At 41.7% G+C, this 24,188-nt stretch overlaps 1 protein-coding gene across 1 annotated transcript in view; it reads right to left on the bottom strand.

The window, feature by feature from the left end:
- Positions 1-14,598, bottom strand: part of mtnr1bb (melatonin receptor 1Bb) — a 74,111-nt gene extending 59,513 nt beyond the window's left edge. Inside the window, exon 1 of the mRNA XM_015961673.3 lies at positions 13,459-14,598. Within this exon, the coding sequence (XP_015817159.1) occupies positions 13,459-13,666 (208 nt within the window). The 5' untranslated portion in view covers positions 13,667-14,598. The remainder of the gene's footprint in view (positions 1-13,458) is intronic.
- Positions 14,599-24,188: the final 9,590 nt, after the last annotated feature.

Genomic DNA, 24,188 nt, shown 5'->3' with positions numbered 1-24,188 from the left:
AAACGAGGCACCGTTTCAAATGACGTGAATCGGTGCTCAGTCGGTACTGTGGAATTCGGTCGGTACCTTAAAAAGTACCGAATTCGGTACCCAACGCTGCTAACAGATGGGGTTCACTCCAATGAAAATTTGACTAATTATAAAGTTACATCTTTAAAAAAAAGATCAGTTTTATCTTTGGGTTTGCAGTAGGGGCAACTAAATATTATCCCAGGATATGTAAAATTCGCTGCAACCATTTCTTTGTGTTCGAAAATATGATTAGCTGCAGTGGCCCTGCTGAATGGGCTTGAGCACAAACAAGCAATTTCAGATTTACTTTATGAAAGTTTTGTTAGAATCAGGAGCTTTTTGGGTCACAAACAACATCGTCTTGAACACTGTTGCTAACCACTTAAACATTCTCCCTCTCCTGATAACATTTTACTTTCTTTGACATTGAATGTGCTACTACTAGTTTACCTGTTTAATTACAGATTCACTAGGATAAATACAATAAAGTTTATCTCTCACCACATAGAATATTTACTAAGAAATCACATTGTAACCATAGAAACACTACTTGGTATATATGTTGTGTGTGTGGATGTGTGTGTGTATGTCTGATCTGTCTTCTCAATCCCCAGTGAGTCATGGAGGATGGCTGCTTATACTGAGCCAGGATCATCTGGAGGTTTCTTCCTGTTAAAAGGGAGTTTTCCTCTCCACTGCCGCTAAATGCTTGCTTAGTATGAGGATTGCTGTAAAGATACAATTTGCTGGGTTCCTTACATAGAAAACATTTTTCTGATTGGCTTAATGAACTGACCTGTATTGGAATGTTTATTATGTGAAGTGCCTTGAGACGACTCGTCGTGATTTAGCGCTTTATAAATAAACTTGAATTGAGTTGAATGAACAGCACTAAATTCAGTTTACAGGAAACACCAGACTGATACTTTGGGGGTTGATTAGCCGAACCAAGCTAATCCTCTGTGGCATTTCACAGGACAAAAAAAAAAAGGGGGGTGGGGGGGGCGGGGGGGATCACTCATGAATATGTAACAGAGACTTTTTCTTTCCTCCTTGTTCAAAGTGCAGAAATGTCAGCCCTAATTCTCTTTAAATCACTGCATGCCATACTTGTTAAACCCCTTTGCTATTACTAACAGTTAATGTACATCTGGTAACAATTACCGGTAAAGAGTGGGCAGCGGGGTGGTGTTAGTATTTGGAGGGACTGCCAACAGTTGTCGCTGTCAAAATGTCTTTGAGCGAGACACAGAAATCCCCCATGCTTATTCCCTGGGAGACACTCTGGATTAACGCCGTCAGCTGAATGCCTAAAACTCTACAAACTGAAATACAGACTTAGGAGGCGTCCAATAAACTAAAAAGCTGAGGATACCCATTACAAACTCCACACGAATCTTTCATCCATCACTCACGCTCACAGCTTCGCCCGTTTTTGAAAGACATCTCTTGATGTGTACACACCGTCAGTGTCAGACTCACCTTTATTCCAGGAGGCTAATTAAAGCCCAAAATCTCCTGACTAAAAAAACATGTTCAGACTTTTAAAAGTTGCTTCTCTTGAGCAGTTTTCTGCAAGACACACAAGAGAACTTGCTCTCTCTGCTGTGTTTTATATTTTAAACACCTTGTCATGTTGTGTCAGTGTAGAGATAAAAAAAAAATGGCCAACTGGGCCACAGCTCAAGCAGAGCAGCAGCAAAATTAAGAGTGGGCGATAACACGGAGGCTGGCCGGCTCAAGCCGACAGCTGCATATAGAGTGGGTTTGTGGGTGTCTTCCTAAACATGCTGAATGCCAAGTTCAGACTGCCATTCTTGGCAGATCAGACTTGATTGGTTCATCTCAGGAGTCCAAACTCCCCAAAACATGAAGGCATGTAGCTGCCGCGTACATGCCGAGTGTCCAACTCAGCTGTGAGGTGCTCAACGCTTTCATGATACAACCTCGAGTCGAGGCTCACTTACAGGTTTTTGGGAGGCACGCATTAAATGTTTTAGGGGTCATCGAACCAGGCTGAAATCGAGATGGAGTCAAAATGTGTCAAACGCATCTCAACGAAAGGTTTTCATCCACCAGTTTGTTCGTTTTCAACAGCCGCTTGATTAAGTTCAGGGTCGATGGGAGCCAGCTTCTGTTTCCAGCAGTCAGTGGGTGAGAGGAGAGGTTCACCTCCACGTGTGGCAGTACACACACACACACACACACACACACACGCACGCACGCACGCACGCACACGCACACGCACGCACACACACACACACACACACACACACACACACACACACACACACACACACACACACACACACACACACACACACTCTAAAGTCCTCTAAGAATTTCCAATTGCATGTTTTTGGTTTTTGGAAACCCGTCCCAGAGGAAACCCACAAACACACAGAGAAAACGTGGAAACGTCATGCAGAAAGGCCCTGTTAAAATTCTAATTCAGGACCTTCTTGCTACAAGCTCAGTGTGTTTCCACTTAACCCTTTGATGCATGAATTATGAAATCTTCAACTATGATTTTTTTAACAATTTTTTTCATTCGTATTTAGGTGTGAATGAAACAAATTTCAACAAATATTTTTTGTAAAATTTTATAATTTACAAATAATTTATTACATGTCCACCTCAGTGGACAGCGTGCATTCTGAACATGAAATATGTTGGCTTGGCTTACTGAAGTCCAAATGGAGGGGCTCAAATGCAATAAAGTCTTCAACAGCGGTGCTTAGTAGCAAAAACAAATAAATAACAATTTTGAATACTTGTCCACTGTAGTGACCATTATGCACCAAAGGGTTAATTTAATTGGAGTTCTTTTAGCAGAACGGGACTAAAACTCAATGCTTCAGGTCAGGAGAAGTATATTGGACTTCTGTGCATATTAGTGCTTTTAAAGACCTCAGTGAATGTCACCTTTTAATTAAGATTTTAGGGAAGTAAGAAAATATTGATACACTTAAAGTGATTTTTACTGATAATCTCTGGAAATATCCATCTAAACATTGTTGAAAAAGAATAAAATGCTGTCCAGTTGTTGAAAAATATTGGCAGCTTCATAACATATGACCATATGTAAAAATCTGGTCTAAAGTAAATAGGGCGCGGGTATAACGTCTTTGGGGGACGCCGTGTTAGACGCCGTGCTTCCTTCTGGCCGGCTCGGGGTCCTGCGCCTGTCGATGATGTCACACAAGATGATTGGCTGGAAGTACGACTTGTGGAAGTTACGTTAACACGTTCAAAAATGTTTAGGCAGTAAAAAACATGAAATTAATAACAAAACTGCTAAACTCTTTCCAAATGTGAAAGAACAGAATTGAAAAAGAGATGCAATATATTTTGGCTGAGCGGTATTACCGTAGTATGATGACATCATCAGCAGGCGCAGGACCCCGAGTGGACCTGGAAACTACACCGCCAGAAAACTACAAACAACAGTGCATTCTCTTAATGGAATTAACTGAAGGACCGTCAAAGTCTGAGGAGTCACGTCAAGGTCACATTCTTTCTCCTCTACAGGTAAAAACATTTACCGTAATGTTTTTTAAACTAGCCACAGTCAAGGCGACATGGTGTAAAACTACCCTGAAATATATGTATGTACTGCCCCCTGGTGCCAGGAAACCACAAACTGCCACTTTAGGTTTGCATTCCTGATTAATTTAAATACAGTTTGAAGAAACAAGTATTAATTTCCTTTTGACCACTGCATTCAGAAAAGCCCTGCTTGTCCCCCTGGTGAAGGTCAGGATTGATCTTTTGGGTCTCAGGGTATTCAGACAAATAAAGTACCACTGCTCAATGTTTCAGTCTGGTCAGAAGCATCCTCCAACCTTCAGGAAAAGATTCATTTGGGTTGAGATCTTAACTCATTAACTGCCAATGATGACAAAAGTCGTGTAGGCGTCGAACGAGCCCCCGCACTGCTAGAACAAACATCCCAGCTCTAAAGCCGATCTTCATCCACATACGTCACACGTCACGTGATCAGGAAGCAGAAAATCCATGTGTGAGGAGATCGTTTTGGGCCACTGCTGTAAAAAATAAATAAAAGTGAGGCGCTAATCGGAAAAGTTTCTGCCGATCACAATTCGACAACGGATTATGAAAGAATGGATAACGTTCGAAACGCGCGGATTCTTCCTGATGTAAGAGGTATAAGTCTCCGCTTTGTTTTGATTGTTTTGGCGTCGACATCATCAAAGAGCACAATGTTCTGTAACTCTTAAAAAAACTGTGAAAACGCTGGAAAAATGAAGGGCTTTTCTGTTGAGGAAACGGCTGGCAGTTGATTTAATACGTCTTTTTTTACCAAATGTAAATTCCTTCAATAAATCGTCGCCACTACAATCCGTGAAGTCTGGTGTTTCACATCATCATGACGATAATCATTTGATGAATCACCCAGAGTTGCTCTTTTACAAACAGGTGGAGAATATTCACAAGTATCCATGTCCAAGCCAATAAACCTAAGCTCTGTTCGCTGGTAGGGATGTTTCACCTGTTGATGTTTGATCTTCTGGAAAGATGAAGCTTTGAAGATGCAAAAGCCCAAAAACACAACAATTCTTCACAGGTTTTCCCTCTGGCAATCTCTTTGATTACTGAATGTGAGGTTATTTTTCTGGATGAAAGGAATATGGTCTGTATGATAGACAAACCACAGAGGACAGCCTTCGTGGTTGATGTGGCACCACCAAGTGATGACAACATCCGGAAAAAGGAACACCAGAAACTAGAGAAGTACCAGGGCCTCAAAGAAGAACTTGAGAAAGCCTGGAGAGTGAAGACATCGGTGGTCATCGGGGCACTCGGGGCAGTAAACCCCAGACTGGAGGAGTGGCTAAAGCAGATCCCAGGAAAAACATCAGACATCTCAGTCCAGAAAAGTGCTGTTCTAGGAACAGCTGAGATACTGCGCAGAACCCTCAAGCTCCCATGCAACTGGTAGAGGACATGAGCTTGGAAGGATGAGACCACCCCCAGAGGGTGAGGGGGGACATATATATCTGTGTAACCAGTTTTAGCTCTGGTCGCCAGCGAGAGAAGCCCGTTCATGAATGAGAGGCATTGCTACCGGCCATAATCATGAAAGCAGGCAGAGGGCCTTAACCCCAACTTCACACTGGAGGCATCAGCAACACCGAACGGCAGTAGAATATAGAATCATTATAGATTATGGGGTTGATCCAAACTGACTGTAGTGTGTCCCAGAATCGGCTCGCTGCACCTCTAAAAATAAGACTGGGTTCTATTTTTGCCGCGAGCCGCTTTTGGGACGCATCAATTTCTGCGATTGACGTAAGGCCAGACAGGAAATCACACACCGTTTCAGTGTAAAATGTTTGGTAATTTTCAAAATAAAAGATTATTGCAGTGATGCTATTTCGTATCTATGTAGATAACATCTATACACGTGACCTCACGGCTTTCTTTTGAGAAGTGCAGCGTTAGAACCCAATCCTATCTTAAGCATCACGATGAGCCACTTCTGGGACACTCTTGAGAATTTCCACATAGCGGCTAGTTTGAAACGCCCCCATAAACTATAATGGATTCTATTTGAAGCGCTGACGTTCCGCCGCCGCTTCACCTCACTGATGCTTCCAGAGTGAGGTGGGGTTAGAACATACAGATTTACATCATAGGAATAACTAAGGTTTTCTTTCAAAGGTTTTGTCTTTGTTCATGTAAAAAGAAAAACACTCGCTCATATGAACAACAAAATAAAATAAGTTCAACATGTCATTCATCAAATAAATGTACTTGCATGAACTAATTATATATGAAGAACTTCAACTACAGTCAAGAAAAGAGGAGAAAGCTTCAGTCTACAAAAGCTGCCAGTACTCTACGCTCTGCTTAATTTAGTTATTCCTACATCCCATCAAAAAATCTAATATTTACTGAAGATTGCCACCATAATAAAAGTAGAACAATATAAAAAAACGCATCACTTCAAGATGGTCGCAGATTTATCTTCATCAATTTCTAGCTGGTTGCATCTTTCAAGGACATAAATGTTAGTTTGATCCAATTTCTGGATTTTACCTGGAAAAGAATCAATGAACTGGTAGTGCTGACAGGAAATTAAAACCTAAACTGCTCTCGGACGCCGTCTGCTGAGATTGAAGTTACGCCATGTCCTTTGCATTGGGTTGAGTAGTTAACATCACACATAATTCACCAGCCAAACCAGAAGCACTCATTTTCAGCCTTTTATTGCAAGGTTATGTACATTAAAAGCTAATTGAGCATGGCATCATTGGCTAAATGGCCAGCAGAGGGAAAAAAGGCTATTCTCACATTGGATGTTCCACATTTGCCATGATTGGCATGCCAGGAAATCACCAATTGTTGTAATTTGACTAAAACTGTCTAAAACTCAATGTTTCTGCTACGATTGCATTCATTCATTCATTCATTCATTCATTCATTCATTCATGGAACACTAAAATTTCTAATGTATAATAAAAGTGCATTATTCCAAGTACTCAATTTTTAAAGCATTCTTCAAAATATACAATTATGTTGAAAACACTCATGTTAATTTGGACTGCTAATTATTTGTTTAGTTTAGTTTATTTCAAACAAAGAAAACATACATAATTTTTAAAAAAGTACCACAAACAGAAAAAATACATATCATCCCATCTGTGTTTGAAAAGGAGTAGGTTGAAGTGGAAACTTATATATCCCTACCCCTTTATACAAGTCATTTTACTTGTTTACTTAAATCTAACACAAAACCTACATTAAAACAAACAAAATGGTACAAGTCACCAAAAAACCACCAAATTATATGGAAAAAAACAAAAGAAGAAAAAAAAACATCTTTTTACATTGATACAATTTACTTTTCCTTGGAATAAAGGACACCCACATAAATCATCTATTTTCCACTATATACTTGTTCAGAATATGTTTTTTATAATTCATTTTAAACACATTTATATTTGTACTTACTTTGATTTCTTCTTCTAAATTGTTCCATAATTTAACCCCTATTATTGTGATACACATCTGTTTTAATGTTGTTCTAAACTTATGTATCTTTAAGTTTAGTGTCCCTCTCAGGTTATATCCTCCTTCTCTCTCTGTGAACAGTTTCTGTATTTTATCAGGCATTAATTTATTTCTTACTTTATACATTATTTGTGCTGTTTTGTATTTAACCAAGTCCTGGAACTTCATTGAATGAAAGTGAATAGTGTGTATGTGTGGTTACTGATTTATTTTTTGCATGTACAAAAACACACAGGTACACAGAAAAGGGCTGATCCGGGTTTGAGTGTTTTAGCGCCACAGGGAAAAACTAAAGGCCTGGTTGTCAAGGTTTCAGCACCAGCCGTGCTGGAGATGGAGAGCAAGTGAATGCAACTCTGAGCACAACAGTGAGCTTTTTATTTCAAGATTCAGTTTTAACTAAAGCACTTTAAATATATTTGACAACTTTGTACGAGAAATGAGATTTAGAGAAAATGAGATGCAGTGGAAAATGAGAAAAACGACGATCTCTTCTTTGAAGAGTCTCTAATGTGTGATCCTGTCTATGGTTAATGGCCTGTGATGCATATTGTGCCTTCTAGAGTCCTACCCCCCCCCCCCCCCCCCCCCAAGGCACTTTACAACACAATCAGTCATTCACCCATGAACACACGCATTCACACGATGATAATGAGCTACATTGTAGCCACAGCTGCCCTGGGGCACACTGGAGGAGGAGAGGCTGACCAGCGCCACCGGTCCCTCCAAAGACGAGGGGTGTTAAGTGTCTTGCCCAAGGACATAACAGCAGCATCCTCTGCTGGGAGCCGGGATCGATCCTGCAACCCCCCGATTACTGATAACCCGCTCTACCTCCTGAGCTGCCATTGCACCAATGTAAAGTTTGCGACGCCTAAGCTCTTTCAGACACAAATCTTCCCTCTTTCCTGCATAAGTATGAAAGCTGAGCTCACGTGCTCATTCACACGCCTCTGAAGCAACTCAGTATGCTCCATATATTACCTTTTTGTACTCGTGTTCGTATAAAGGAACATTTCAGCGAACTTAATACAGCAGTTCTTTCAGAAAGCACCCTTGTGACATTACAGAAGTTCATTTATAACCCGTCTGCTACACAAATAAATATTGGTCCAAACACATTCAGGTTTTCTTGAATCAGACATCTTGATACTAATTCAGCACGAGGATAATTATGAGTCTGCTCTACATTATTTACTATGAGGCCTCACTTCTCATCAGCGTGGGTAGGCGAGGGTAAAGCAAGGCCAGTTATCGCCCGCCAAGCTTGTATCTGATGAAATATTACTCAGGGCGGCCGACTTGCTCCTCATGCTTCCGCAGCAGGGACAACAGCGGTGAGTAATCACAAACCGCCCTCTGATCCCACTAGGACTGTTAATACGCTCCTGTTAAGTCAGGTGCTTTTCCATCTAAACCGTTAAGTGGGCCGATTCAATCTACAGGTTCAGCGCAGATTCTGAACTGCTGAGTGGGCTGTTTGGGTTGAGAGAGATTAGCTTTAAGGCAGAAATGTGAGCAAGAAAAAAAAAAGAGCCAACTACATTCCAGTGACACTCTTACTGGAGATGCTGTTAGATTTGAAAGGATTCAGCCACCATTAAAATTGATATGTTGGCTTTTGTTGTTTGTGAAGAGGCAAACTGGAGGATGTGTAAGGTGTTACTGAAACAAAGGATGCAATTAAAATATGTACCATGTGTCCAGGAATGCAGAAATCACAGTTAAGTTCTTTGGCGGTGTTGGAGTCTTGATTCAGATAAAAACAAAACTTGGCTTTGGTTATACTCTGTTTTGACCCACAAGCAAGCCATCCTTTAGGATCAACTATACTCATATTTTAAATACATCCGCAGTGGCCTCTAGGATCGAATGCCTTGTAAATCGTTCTCTGGGGAAAAAGGAGCTCCGGTGTGCCTGAGGACGTAGAAGTCAGCCGGAAGACAAAGTAGCAGAAGATGACAGGGTTGGGAGTCTTATTTCCTGGTATTTGGACATCTTTCCTCTGATTGGTTAACAGAAATGTAACCATCACCGACTCCATTTGCTTTGCAACGTTGATGTTTTTTCGCCACAAATAACACAAACTTGGGGTCTCATTTATGAAACATTGTGTAGAATCCTTTCTAAAACCGTACTTAAGCTCAGCAAAAAAATGTATTTCCGCCAAGTAGGTCAAACATGGAGTTCGCACAGCTGCACGCAATCTCCGCTTCATAAATCGGAGACTAACGAGAATGTTTCTCAGCTGCTTTTTAGTCACATCCCGCCCTCACCACGCCCACTTACTGCCATAAATAGTCAATGCAAAGTGCCTTGTGGATCTCATGCATATACATAAGCCGGCTGTTGCAGCGCTCCGCCAGTGACGATGGCGACCGTAGACCAAGGCAGATCAAGGAAGTGCAATTTCACAGAAGCAGAAATTGAGGTACCTGTGGGTGAGGTGGAGAAATGAAAGGAAGTGCTTTTGCAAAACAAATAAGAAAAAATCCACGGAGTGGCACAGTGTTGCTGAAGCCGTCAATGTTGTGAGTTCTTCAGAGATCTGTGGCGGGTATAAAAAATAGTCCAATCGGGATTCAATCCCCAGACTTCCAGGTGAAAGTCATGCGCGTTAACCAGTCACCCAAACTGAGATCTCCCCTGTCCAAGTAGCCAGGGCGTATGATCAATGGGGTCACAGTGACAGGACACACACTGTCACAGACGCATGACTTTCTGTCTCAATCTGTGCCCCTGCTGATATTCTGCATTCTGCAGTTCAAGCTGTGTGTGTGTGTGTGTGTGTGTGTGTGTGTGTGTGTGTGTGTGTGTGTGTGTGTGTGTGTGTGTGTGTGTGTGTGTGTGTGTGTGTGTGTGTGTGTGTGTGTGTGTGTGTGTGTGTGCATGCGTGTGGGGGGCCTTGTTCTGTGTGAAAACGAAGCAGTACAAGTGATAATGCTGCAGGATTTCATAATTGTATCCTTCTCAGCAGCAGCACTGCAGGTGCTCTTCATGTCCAACATGTGTGTAAGCCAGGTCCTTAGTCAACTTACAGTTGCACACATTTTTCCACTAAGTTTTCTTTCATAAATCCCAAAGTTTGCATGAAAAGTTGCTTATGCAGTTTTCCAACCCCGTTTTGTGCGTAAGCAAGCTTGATAAATGAGGCTCCTGCTCTTTAAAGCTAGTTTCCAGAATTTTCCCCTTTTCAGGAATTATGTGTCATTTTAGAAATCCGTGAAAGTGTTGGTCATATCCCATTCTGTGATGTAATGTAGACAATACATCTTTATTGTTTGCTAAGTTCACCCCCATCCCAGACAGCCTTATAAATCCATACATACTTTGTTTGCAAGCATGCATGCGTTAGCAAAAGTACCAAGACTTACTGGAGTTTTCGATTTGTTTAGGATTAACAACCTGCGATTGTAGCTGTTAAAGCTACAACCAGCTTCACAACCACAACAAGGACCATTTCCGCACCTGTCTACTTGTACTTGAAGATGGACAAATGTTAATAAAAGCCCATGGACTAAACTTGCCAAAAAGTGCCTCAAAGCCTGGCAAAAATTTGACCTTGGACCTGCTAAAGGTTGGAAGGATCTCCATGGTCAGCTCAGATGTCTAACAGTTGCAGAGTTGGCCATTTTTCTTATGAACGAGTACGTTTTATGGTAAATGGCCTGTATCTGTATAGCACTTTCTAGGGTTTTACAACCCCCCCCCCCCCCCCCCCCCCCCAAAGTGCTTCACAACACAATCAGTCATTCACCCATTCACACACACGTTCACATGCTGGTGATGATGAGCTATGATGTAACCACAGCTGCCCTGGGGGCACACTGGCAGAAGCGAGGCTGCTGAACACTGGGCCGCCAGTCCATCCGACCACCAGGCTGTCTTGCCAGAGGACACAACAGCAGCATTCTCCGCTGGGAGCTGGGATTGAACCTACAACCCTCTGATTACTGGACAACCCGCTCAACCCTCCTAAGCTGCTGCTGCCCATTTTACACAAGTACAAGTGCACGTTCACGAACGAGAGGCGTTGTGTCCAGCTGTAGGGGGAGGGGATTAAAGGTGCAATACACTCATCTGCCTCTAAGCGGTGCCCTCCAAGAGAAACAACTCTGAATCTCTGCTTTACATTCTGAGTGACTTCTGAATTCCACAGCTGATGCTTGAGTGAAGCCACTTGACTTCATGTTTTTCTCTTAAGCGTGTGCCGCTTACGTTAAAAAGGTCAAAGTTCAGCTGAAAAAGACCAAAGTTCCATTTGTTGAACAAACCTCAGGATTGCATTTCTCTAAGAATCTTTCATCTCTGTCTGATATACTCAAGAAGAAAAAAAAAGGTTGAATCTGAAATCTCTTTTATGCAACCATCTCAAATCTGTCTCTCGGAATTTAATTCAGTCATGATAAAAAAAAAGACCTAGCTGGTGTGCTTCTCAAATGAAAAATCACACTTAACAGGGAGGTCAGCCTTGCAAATACACACTTATTAACTTTTAATTCCATTTTATTCAGCTTCAACAAAATGAAGACTCTCAGGCATTTCAGAGCAGAGAACATAGGGACTCGACCTAAACCTTATTTTGAAACAAAATCATGCTTGAGTGCTCTACGTGGGAGTCTGGAGTCAAGGTTACATTCAAATGCACCGCCGATCACCGTGCCCATCTGACTGAAAGAAAACATCCAAGTTAAATGCTTTTCTCTGTGAGCAAACACAAAGACAAGCTTCATAATGTCCTTAAATGAGGATTTTTTTCATCTAATTTATTAATAAAAGCAAAAGACTCCAGGCTGCCGCTCGACAGCAAATAGTTGCTGATTTGTGTGATATGCAAATAGATGCATGTCTCTTGAACCCAACTGTTGCTTGATAAACCACAAAATAGCCAGTCAGCTAAATGTTTGCACTCTGCTGTCGGAAACATCCATGTTAACCAGTTTCAGGACTTTCATTTGTATTTTACGTTCTTCTGTTAAAACTGCTGTTGGGGTAAAACGCTCGTTTCATGAACGATTTGCTTCATTATTAAACAAACTTGTTTTTTTAGAATCCTAATAAGCAGCAATTTGAGTGTAAACAGCTAGAACTGGAGTTTTTGCTGCTCGGGAAAGGAAAAGAGCTGAAAGGCGTTTGTTTAACTCATGAATTGCATCCCCACCTGCGTAATTTTCACCTAGAGTGAACATTCGCTGAAAGAGCGGCTGCTTCCACACATCAGTGTTTGTTTTTTGTTACTTCTCTGGAGCTCCTGCTTTGCAATTTCGTTTTTTTTTTTTTACGTTCAAAATCAGCTCGTCCACCATCGCAGCCACTGAGTGTCACTTGTGCTCACGCATCTTCATTTTAAGCCTAAATGCATGACTCAGATGACATGCGGACATCATCAGTGAAGAGCAAGTGACTCAGGGAGAGAGGTGCACCAGCGGCAGCTGAAGTTGTGCCAATAAGTGGACAGGATTGAGCTCAGCGCATTATTCCTCATTTAAATTGTGTCACTGAGTCCATTAGCACCTGTGCATCTTGTTTAAATCAGGCAGTTGTGAATTGTTTATTGATTTACATCATTTTGTCAGCTGCTGCGTAATAAAGCTTGCTGTGCAGATGGATAGAAAGACTTATGAGGCGATAAGTGATGTCATGGTTGCAAAATGTCAGATTTTTGGGTTGAAAAACGTGAGACAATAGCTTTTTATGATCTTGATTAGAATGTTGTTTGTTTATTTATTTTCTCTTGGTGCAGCAGAAGTGCAAAGTTGGCCTGACCAAAGCATTCTTCTTGCTTATGTTTTAAACAAAAGAAGCATGTTTTATACCCCAGCAACAATTTAAAAGACTAAATCTTAAATATTCAATTACGTACAGAAAAATGTAGAAATTGCTTAAATTTCACAGAAAAAAAGAAGAAATTTAAAAAATGTGGATTTACTTTTTATCGTTTTCATCATTTCTATGTAAATTTTGGAACTTTGAACCCAAAATTTGAACCAAAAAGTTGTAATAAAAAAAACTTAACATTTTTTAAATGTTTATTTTTATTCTTGCATTGACCAACAAGTATTGTGAACAATCTACTTCTAAATAAAACTAATGAAAAAAAATGAGTTATTTTGCTGAAAAAGACGTTACAAAAGGGAGCAAACGGCTCTGATTTCGAATAAAAAACACGAAATCCACAAAAATTACGCAGAATTCAGTTTTATGTAATAACATTAAAAGGATGATTTTTCCAGTGTTATGCTGACAAGCCTTTAGAAGGAAACTGCTCTGATGTTTAATAATAAAAAGCACGAAATCCACAAAAATGAGTTGACTGATTAGAATTCATCCGGTCATCATGCATGGCCACCAACTGCATCAGCATCAGTTACCTTTAGGTGACCTTTGCATATCATCACTACATCTCACCTGCGTTCCTCAGTTTGCGGTTCCTGAACACCGAGATGATGACCAGCAGGTTCCCCAGCACATCTACCACCGTGGTGAAGATCAGAACGCTGGCCAGGATGGCAATGACCCAGGCGGGGCGGGCGGTCGCCTCCGTGGCCAGGCTGCGTTCCAGCTGCCCCAGCCGCGGCTCTGTCCGGTTCTTGATCAGCGCTAACGTGTCAGGCATCACTGGCCCGCTCAGCTCACAGCTGCCCCTCAGAGTCCCAGCTGATGTTCTATGTCCCGCAGGTACAGTCGGTACCGGTGTGTCCAAGACCTAACATGACGCGCACCTCTTCCTCTTTCCAAGTTCCACGAGCACGCAGGTAAAGTCCGCTCCTTAACGGAGACAATTAGTTGCTGTGGTGATCACGTGTGACGTATGAAGTTACACCGAGTCTCTTGTTCACACATCTTTACGCAAAAGTCCATCCACCTCCCGCTGGGGGAAGGGATGGGAATTGTTTAAGAGATTTATTCCATATTCTCCAGGTGTCCCCAGGGTCAGGGACGAACGGCGAAGCACATTCTTCACCGATTTGTCACGTCCTGTCCGCGCGCCGGACCACGACGCTGATGGAGCTGCGCGCAGCGAGGCGGCACTGTGGCGAAATCTCACCCAGAAGCCCCCGGTGAGACACACATCCTGAACGGTGGACGGATAAATCCTCGTGAGGACGGAGACAGGCGCGTTCCTGTGTCCTTTCTCTTCTTACCTGCTCCTCTTCATCCCACAAGACGCGTGCAAAGACAGATTTCCTCCCATTTCTCCGCCGCCTTTTCTCCACTGTGACCTCCCTGAATCTGCCTTTGATCTCGGCACAAAAGCTCGGAGGTGCTCTAAAGCGGAGCTCAGCGGTGGGTCGGCGCGGGAAGTCCAATCAGCGCGCACTGTGACTCCCGCGAAGCAATTCTTACGGGTGAGCAGGAGGAGGACATTTTGAAAGTAAAATAATTAAACCAGACATCTTGCAACTGTGTGACTTTAAATAAAAAAAACACGCACGTAAATGCAAAAGCGTTGATTCTCCACTTTATTCTAAGGTTCATTCGTTTAAAAAATCACACGTAATCTTTCTGTAGCAAATATTCAATATCGATTGAATAATTTCTGGAGTTCTCCACTGTTGAGTCTTTTCACATCACATGGGGGGGGCGGGGGGGGGGGGCGGTATAATCCATTCCGCCCTAAACGTGTGGCAACAGCGGCGGTTCAAAGTGTCCGTGGGATCCACGCAGTTTCATAAGTCATCAATACTGTCAGTAGGAGTGGTGACACATTGAGGGCAGAGCCATTCCCGTTCCCGTGTTAACCCTTTTCTGGCAGATGCCCTCCAGTTCAGCAGGTATGGAAGAAATAGTCTCACCAGAAATTGTTTTTTTACACATTAAAATTTTATTCTGTCAAATTGTGTATTTGAATGTTTTTACTTAAAGGGGCATTATGGAAGTTTGACAGCCAAAACATGTATAGAAATAATAAATTTCTTCTTCATACATTCTCCTTCAATGCCCTGATCCTGTAGAATGAGCCCTGGCATTTTTACTGTGATTGCCTATTTTTCTGTAAAACCACAGAAAAGGAGAGTTGCTTGGGTCGAGCAGGCTGCTTCTTGCGCATTCACGCTCAGGCACAGCCCGTTGCATTTGCTATCTGTAGCTTTATTCTTTGTCGCTGTTCCTAACGCCTAGTGACAAAGCTAGCTACATTTCTGAGGACCCTTAGCTACTTTCTGTAGAACTTTCTTCTAGATATTTTCTGCAAATTAGAAACAAAATAGCCATTTTCACTCCAAACCGTTTTTTGAACGTTGTTTCAGCTGTCATCAAGCATATAAATGTTACAGATGTTAAGTATATCAGTGGCGCTTTAGCTCACCTAGTTAAATGTTGGACTCTCATGTAGGAGACCTGGGTTTAATTCCAGATGTCAGCTTAATTTATTTAGAGTTTCTTTTTTACATTAATGATATATTTTTTTACAGTAAGATGCCCAAATTTTTATTTGAGACTCGCCGAACGGCATTGAATTCACAGATGTGGGTTCAACTTTCATTTTGGAACAATTTTTCAAGCAAGGGAAGGGAATGATCTGAGCATGCAGGAGGACTGACCCATCTTAAACCTTTGTCGGCTGTGCTGAAGAGAAAGGTACAGAACCAAATTATTTAATTAATTAGCTGCACATTCTCCTGTCCTCTGTCCCCCCCCCCCCCCCCCCCCACACACACACACACACACACAAGGGACTGTCTCAGCTGTTATTTTCGTTAAGGAGTGTGCACGTACAGCATGTGCACCTCGTGCACGAGCCTACTATTGAAGCTGCCGTTATGCTTTTGGCCTGAGGGGGCAATCGCGAGCATAAAAATTCAAAATGCCGAAAAGTCCCTTTAAATACACCAGCAAAAATATAAAAATAAAAAATTTATAATTATTGGTAAAAATTCTTTTGGAGAATTCCATCTTCAGGAATTCAACAGCAAAAATTCTGCGTCAGAAATTCTACAAAAGAAATTAAACTTAAAAATTCAACAGTAAACTTTCAACTTCAGAAACTCTAATTAAAAAATTCTACATAAGAATTTCTACCTTAAAATTTCTACTTCTAAAATTTAAATTCAGAAAATTCACTTTCAATTTTCAGCTTCTAAAATTATACTTCTAAAATGCAACAAAAGCAATTCTACTTCGAATATTGTACTTCAGAAGTTCAACTGCAAAAATTTTACAGCTAAATTTCAACATGAGAAATTCTACAGCCAAAATTCTACTTCACAAATTCTACATAAGAATTTTTACTTAGAAAAATTCTACTTCAGAAATTCAAGAGCAAAAATTTATTTTCAGAAATTCTACTTCAAAATTTCAACAGCAACAATTCTAGATAAGAAAATCGAGAACTGTAATAAAAAACATTCTACATAAGAAATTCTACCTAAAACATTCAACTTCTACAGTCACATTTCTGAATTTCAACAGCAAGAATATAACTTCTAAATTCTACTTCAGAAATTCAACAGCAAAAATTCTACAACAGATGAGGTGACCTTTAGGTGACACAAGCCAAAGCAATCGTCACTCAAGTCGAGTCTACACCTCACCGGTGTCACTTGTTCAGAGAAATGTCATTTTATTGGGTAAAAGCCTCTCAACATGATCGAGTGTCGATTACTTTGGCTTGGGTCACCAGGAGATCACCTCATTTGTTGTTGACATTTTGCTGATGAAATTCTGTCATTAAATTTGTATAGAGGAAATTGTTGCTGGTGTATTTTAAGTAAAAAAAATTCAAACTAAATACTTCACATAATAAAAATGCCAATGTCACTGTTTTGTCTTTCATACACAGGAGCCATCAGCTTTAAAGCCAGGCGAGGCATTCAACAGGAGACATTTACACATGTGCAACACCTTTAAAACACCCAACAATGGGAATGAGGACTCATAACAATACCACAGAGGGGAAAATCAATGTTGCTGGTGGAGTAAAACACCAGCACGCTAATTGAATACTGCTATTCCCTGATAATATTGTGCTGACTGTGGAGGACATGCTTCACAGATGCCTGGTTCCATAGCCCAAGCAGCTACACTAAAGAAAATTTCTGTTAGCATCTTGCTGAAGTCTAACAGCGATGTTCTGAGTTCAGAAACAAGAGCATTGATGCCATCTTCAGGAACAGCTGCTCCATATGGCCATGTTCTCCCGTGTTGGTTATTAGGATTGATAACACAGGAGGTAATTCCAGTCATTGTTCCACATGAGGGTTTTGTTAAAAATCGCCAGATGGTGCCACCAAAAAATGGTCCAGGGAACAGAGTGTCGAGAAAATTAGTCATATAGGAATGTTTTCTTTGTATTTGGGAATGATGAAATGACTGGATGTGGATTTCTCACTCAAACAGAAAGGCACAAAATCTTTATTTTTCGATGTTTATTTAAAAATAACCTTTATATTATTAATTCTAAAAGAATGTAACTGTCTTCTTTTCTCTGCATATTATTCTCACTTATCCAAATATAACACCATTATACAGCAAATTGATTACTACCATAACATTTTACACTGCATGTAGCAGAGAACAAGGGATTTCAGCTTTTCACAACCCCGCCCCATACAGGCAGAATGTCCCTCAGAAACATTTATCATGCATTTAGCTGCCAGTTTAAAAGCAACAGTATGTAAACGACAACGCTTTGTAGTACCTGCCACTGCCACGTAAAAAACAAGACAAAAAAAAAACAGTAAGCAGATAATTTATGCTGCAATGACTCATGGGAATTTTGACATTTGTTCCATTAATGTCTAAAGTTGGAACTTGGATCTGGAAATATAACGAATAAATGAAAGACAACCTAACAACCTTTTTTTTTAACCACAATCATCACCACTTTATGCAAGAAGTAGCCATATTGGATTTTAAAACTAAGCCTTTCCATTGGATACCTAAGCAACACACACACACACACACACACACACACACACACATTCACATACTGGTGGTGATGAGCTACATTGCAGCCCCAGCTGTCCTGGTTCACACTGACGGAAGCGGCCGAACCCTGGCGCCACCGGTCTCTCTCACCACCACCAGCAGGTAAGGTGAGTGAAGGGTCTTGCCCAAGGACACAACAACTGTAACAGACTGAGCGGGACGCAAACCTGCAACCCTCCAGTTATGGGGGAGGTATTTTAAGATAAGATAAGATAAGATAAGATAAGATAAGATAAGATAAGATAAGATAAGATAAGATAAGATAAGATAAGATAAGATAAGAACAACTTTATTTATCCCGAGGGAAATTCTTGTGTCATGTACATGCTCAAAGCAGTCGGAGAGACAAAGGAACAGGTGAAATAGAAATATGATATACAATATATACATAAAAAAATGATCTACAGTAGTACCATGTAGGACAGTGCAAAACAAACAATCGCATATCTCAATAATTAAATACATGACTGCATCCTTGTGAATAAGTAATTAAGCCGTCGGTGCAGGCGATTCACAAAAGTGATTAAAGTATTGTGTAAAAGAATATGGGTTTGTAGCAGCATATGATATGATGGGGGGATAAAAACATATTTACAATCAGAACTCTTGGGTAATATTGCACAGTCGGTGAGGGTAACAGAGTACAGAGCACAGAGTAACCTAGGTAACAGTATTAGGAGAATCACCTACAGGGTGAGGAAGAGTTAAACAATCCTATTGCCACCGGTACAAAGGATTTCCTGTGGCGGTCAGTTCTGCATTTCGGAGCAATGAGTCTTTTGCTGCGTGTGCTTCGATGGTCCATCATGTGGGTGTGCACGGGGTGGGAGGGGTTGTCCATGATAGAGAGAAGCGTTTTTAGCATTCTCCTCTCAGACACCTCCTCCAGGAGGACAGGAATTTAAGTAGCTTTCCGGAGTTTTCCCCTTTCAGAAATCAGTAAAAGTGATTATTTCATCGTGTACTATGATCAAATGTAAGCAATACGTCTTATTTTTTATTTATTTTTTGCTAAGCACACCCCCTGCCCCACAGAGCTCCGTGCAATAGGAAACTGAGTTCCGACCAAAACTAACCAATAGTGTTAGAGTATCGCTTAGATGCTTCAAATTTACGGAAGTACCTCAGCTGATGCCGAGTTTCTAAACTTTTCACGGACAAGTAAGTCTCTTCAATTTAAATTTATGAGAACACAACATGAGAATAATATTTGTAAAACAACGTGTTTTAGCTCTGTTTGTCGGCTACAGAAGGACATAAATAAACAAGAAACGTGAAGTCGCCATCTTAAAAAGCAGGAGAAACTATTTGTGTGATATGCTTGTCAGCCACTAGATGGCGGCATCGGATAAGAGAAATACTCCGGAAAGAGACTTTAGTCCTCCACTGCCGTCGCCACGTGTGACGCTGGCGGAGAAGTAAAGTGTCCACCTCATAACCGGAGCTTTAATGCAATTTTTTCTAGTTAGGCAGCTAGTTAGGGAATTTGAACTTGTCTTTTATTTTGAAAGTTACTGGGTGTTTTACACTGCTCACATGTTTCACTTCCTGCCTGGCCCCATCTGAACTGCTGAGCTTCATGCTTTCTGGAAAAATAGTGCATAAAAAAATAGACCTGAAGCACAAATTTAGTAGCGCGACGACGAGCTGCTTTGTGGCGATTAGAAACATTCGCATCCACTATAACGGTGGTAAACTCGTACTACACTTTGCAGATGTTACGAAATGCTGACAAGTCCAGCGGAAAGGCCATGATGGTCTGGGACCTCATGCATTTTGTATAGTACTCATGAAGAACAAAAATACTTTCATGTAATTTGCAGTCCTACATCAAAGAAAACAAAGAGATGTTGAAGTTATCTGGATTTTGAATTTCAGATCATAATTCTGCAGCCACACTGCTGAACTTGAACATCAGAGTCGTTAACTGAGTTCAGAAGAGGACACTTTATGCTCTTCAGTTCAACAAGAGTCTCATAAAAATCACAGCAACTTCAGCACATCTCGATGCTTATTCTGCTAGTGTGCATAAAACTCCCCTGATGATCAAAGCACAACATAAAGCAGACCTCCTTCTCAACAAAATCAGATCTCAGCAATCTCGGGGGTGACAGTGCACCAATTTCTTAGAGCCAAAGGAGATAATAAGCTGAGCACAGAAGCTCACGAGGCTGTCAGATTTCGGGGAAGCACGTCGATCCATCATCTTGTCTCACCTTCGTTTAAGGCAGCATCGGAACAAACAGCGAGCACCGACATAAAGTGCGACGCTGTTCGGACAAGGATGCTGTCAAATCAGCACATCGGCGTTGAAGCCAAGACTTTTTGAAGGCTGGATTTGTACTTGTTAGCAGGATTCAGCGTTTTCTTTTGATATAATCCCCAAGTGAATAAAAGCAATAGTACTAAACTCAAAGTTTGAAGCAATTACTGGATTTTAATGTGCAAATGTGACACAATCCAATGCCATTTATGTGCTTTCGTCACATAAGAAAATCCTATGAAGAACACAAAGTGCATGGATAGCTTTCCTGTCTCCCACATAGCAATTTTGCAGTCATATGCCAGCGGATTGCCTCAGTAATAATCTCTCCAAACAACATGGGGAGGGGTGTGATGGGATTGGGCTGCTGCAAAGCTTCCTCTAGACATCGTGGAGGGCAGCATTCACATCCTCAAACTTGAAAACAAATTATTCGCATTTGATTTTCCAATCCTATTTCATTTTGTTTTTGCAGTGCGGGCTGACCTTCCTCCTGCCTGTGAAATCAAAGCAACAAAGCAATATTCTGCATGAAAACTCTAGATTTATGCTGCGTTCGGACCCTCACGATCATGTATGAGTTTGTTTTTTTTTGAGCGTGTATGATTGCTGTGCATGTGTTGGCTCTCCTTCACGTGTGTTGATGTCATCTGAGGCAGATGTTAGGTGCATAGATTAGGCCTGGCTGCTTGTGTAATCCCGGAGTTACCGAGCACAACGTGGATTTATAATCACCCACACAGCCATCCCTCAATACGCAAGAACTCGGCAACGATAATCTCCTGTGCTTTTCCCACTTCTCCTCTCATCTCTTGCCTTTCTTGACATGATCTAGCCTTCAATCCCCCTCCTCTCCTTTATGTAACATGTTTTCATCCTTCTGTTCGTGGCTCCCCTTTCCCGCTGTTCTCGTCCAGATCGGGAGGAAAGGAAGTCTGTGTGTAAAACAGAGCGGATAATAATGATTGAGAAAAAAATATATACATAAAGGGAGGTTTTACAAAGGTTTTATTTGGCTTAGCTGATTCTGTGGCATAAATGCCAGATGGTCCAATAAAAATCCAGCGCAGCCAAATTGACTGGCAGGTCCTTATCAGTTTCCTCTGATGCATGATGAATAAACACAAACATGACTTTGTTTATGCTCGTTCCCCGTATTTGCCTTGGGTTTGACCCCGCGCCCGTCACCACCACAGCCAGCTCGCTTGGGGTAGGACAAACAAGCAGGACGCTCTTCCAACGAGGATCATTGTACTTTTTTGGGAAACTTTGCATAATCACAGTCAGAATGTATTATCAGGATCTTAATCTCAACGGATAAGTTACCAGTAGTGTTTGCCCTCCTTCTGACCAGACACAGGGACATCTTCTACCTGTGGTACACTTATTGTTTGCTCTGTGTGCCAAAAGATAAAAAAGCAGCTGGAGGCAAAGGAAATGTTATGCAAGGTGTTGCCCGTGGGGGCAAATGTCACATGACGACCTCAGATAAAAGCATGATGTGCAAAAAAAAGAAGAAAAAGGAAGAGGGTAAACTGTCAAACTGCGAAAACATCTGAAAGAATATATAAATCACATTAAAGAGGCCCTTCACTCATATTTTAACACATTAGCAGTGGTCTGTAGTAGGAACGAACGCCTTGTAAAGCCTAGCTTATACTTCTCCATCTGCGTCGATACAGAGACGTGCAACGCCATTATCTGTTGTCGCAAGGGCTCCCAAACAGGCCCGCAGACGGAGCAGAGCCCAGTTTTCTAACCCACCTGTTCTAACGAAAAAGTCAGACGATATAATCTTTTACACACCCATGACTGAAGGAGAGCAAAGATATGCAGCAAACCTTTTTTTTTGTGTCGAGAAATTACAGGAAGTGTGAGTTTAGAGGTAGTGACTGGGTGGTGGAGGGCAAATTTGCCTGTGGTAAAATGTTTCTGAAATACATAAACACACATTGTTGGCAGAATACCCCAGAGAAGTGCTACACCCTCTGCTCTCCTGGCAGAGAAGTGCTTTACGACACTGACGCACCAACGGAGAATTATAACTAGCCTTAAGTCGTACTCGGAGGGGAAAGAAAGCTCCGCTGCGCTTGTTTCAGCATGGAGAATTCAGCCAGAGGAGAAAGTAGCTTTACATGACAGGATTTGCAACGCGGCTGTTTTAGCTACACAAATAACTCAAGCCTGGAGGAGTTCTGCTGTGTGGTGGAGCTGCTAATGCTAACAGTTAGCTTCTGATGATTGAAACGTTCTCTGCTGTTTCCTGGATGCTAAACCAACAACCGCATTCCACCTAACAGGTCAAGATGGGTGAGTCCATGAATGTTAATGTGTCAATGTGTTTTTACCATTCATCTCTGGAAATATCCATCAAAATGTTGTAAATGAATTAAAAGATGCCCAGTTGTTGAACATTTAGGCAGTTTCATTGCATATAACCATGAAAATCTGTTCTAAAATACATGGGAGCCGGTCTACGTTTCTGGGCGACACCACATTGGATGTCATGTTTCCTTCTACGGCAACCCATGAGGACCAAACACATTTAATGATTTGTAACAAATGGTTACAAAACCTTCACCATTAACCCTTTAAGACGTGCCATAGAACAAGTTCCCCAGAACTTATCAAATCAATCAAATCAAAGATACTTTATTAATCCCAGAGGGAAATTAGAGTTTCAGTACACACAATTCAGAGATCAGACATACATGGGCAAGACACATGACAAGAATTGGTGACTGTGGTCATTCGCAACCTGAGTCGCGCTACCTTAATAGAAATAAGAGGGGTTACATGAGGATTGGTTCAGGTGGAGGGAAAAAAAGGCACTTCAAAGTTACCCTCCAGCAGGAGGGCAACTTTGCTCTGCAAAAAAACACCTCAAACAGATATGCAACAGACTTCAGACAACACAACATAAGTGTCCACTAGGTGGGGTGGTGGGTTGGGACTATCCCAACTTCAGTTCCTGCATCCACGATAAGCAGCGCATGTCACCTCAGTGTGGATGGGGGGAGCATTGAGGGTTGGAAGGTTGCAGTGACCCTGGACACTTCGGCGGCCTTCCCGCAGTCCCGCCCAGGCTGGGAAAGGATACAGAGTTGAGTTGCCATAGCGACAGCACATTCCACATATCTTCTGAGGGGGGAGTTTTCGTTGGAGTCTTGCAGGCTCAAGGACGTCAGATTCTGATTAGAAATTGTTTTGGGGCCAGACAGAGATAATTTCCTCTCTGTCTTACAGTTTGTTGGTCCTCAACCTCTCAGAATCCCAATAATGGACATTAATCTATCCCAATCCGTGCTGAGTCGTCCACTCTCTCCTTGATGGCATCCATCTTTTGTGCCAAAGAATGAATCTCCGCCAAAGTCCCAAGCTTACGATTCATGTCAACAATTATGTGAGTCTGTGAATTCAAAGCGCGGTGCAAACCATCTCTGAGCTCCGGGATCAGGCCAATATTCCTTGACAGTAAATTTTCCGGTAAGCCAGGTAGCCTCCAAGGCCAATGAGCAGGAAACCTGACATACCGTAAATCCTCTAATACAGGCCCGGGCCTGTATTTGACTCAAGCTCATCAAGCTCCAGGCCTTTATTGGAAGGAGGGCCAGTATTAGAGGCAGGCCTCTATTTCTAATTGAGCAAAATGAACTAATGGTTCGCTGGAGTTTATGACAATTAAAATTGCGCCCACATTTTCAAAGTTAAACACATTTCTTTTAACAACGGTAGTTTCTGCTTCAGCCATCTCCCTCCTCCCCCTGCTTCAGCCCTCTCCCCCCTCCCCCTGCGCAGCGGCCGCAAACTCACTGATGCGCCTGCAGCCTCTCAGAGTTCCTGCTGCTCTAAACATTAAAATAATTATTTCATTTTCTGTTCCTCACTTCTGATGACCTTCAATGGTGTCTGTTTGTTGCAACCAGCAGGTACAAAAACTAACTTG

This window comes from Nothobranchius furzeri, chromosome 10 (assembly GCF_043380555.1).
Source record: "Nothobranchius furzeri strain GRZ-AD chromosome 10, NfurGRZ-RIMD1, whole genome shotgun sequence".
In the NCBI taxonomy this organism is placed as follows: Eukaryota; Metazoa; Chordata; class Actinopteri; order Cyprinodontiformes; family Nothobranchiidae; genus Nothobranchius; species Nothobranchius furzeri.
Note: the sequence above shows the minus strand (reverse complement) of the source record. Positions and strands in the feature narration are given on the sequence as shown.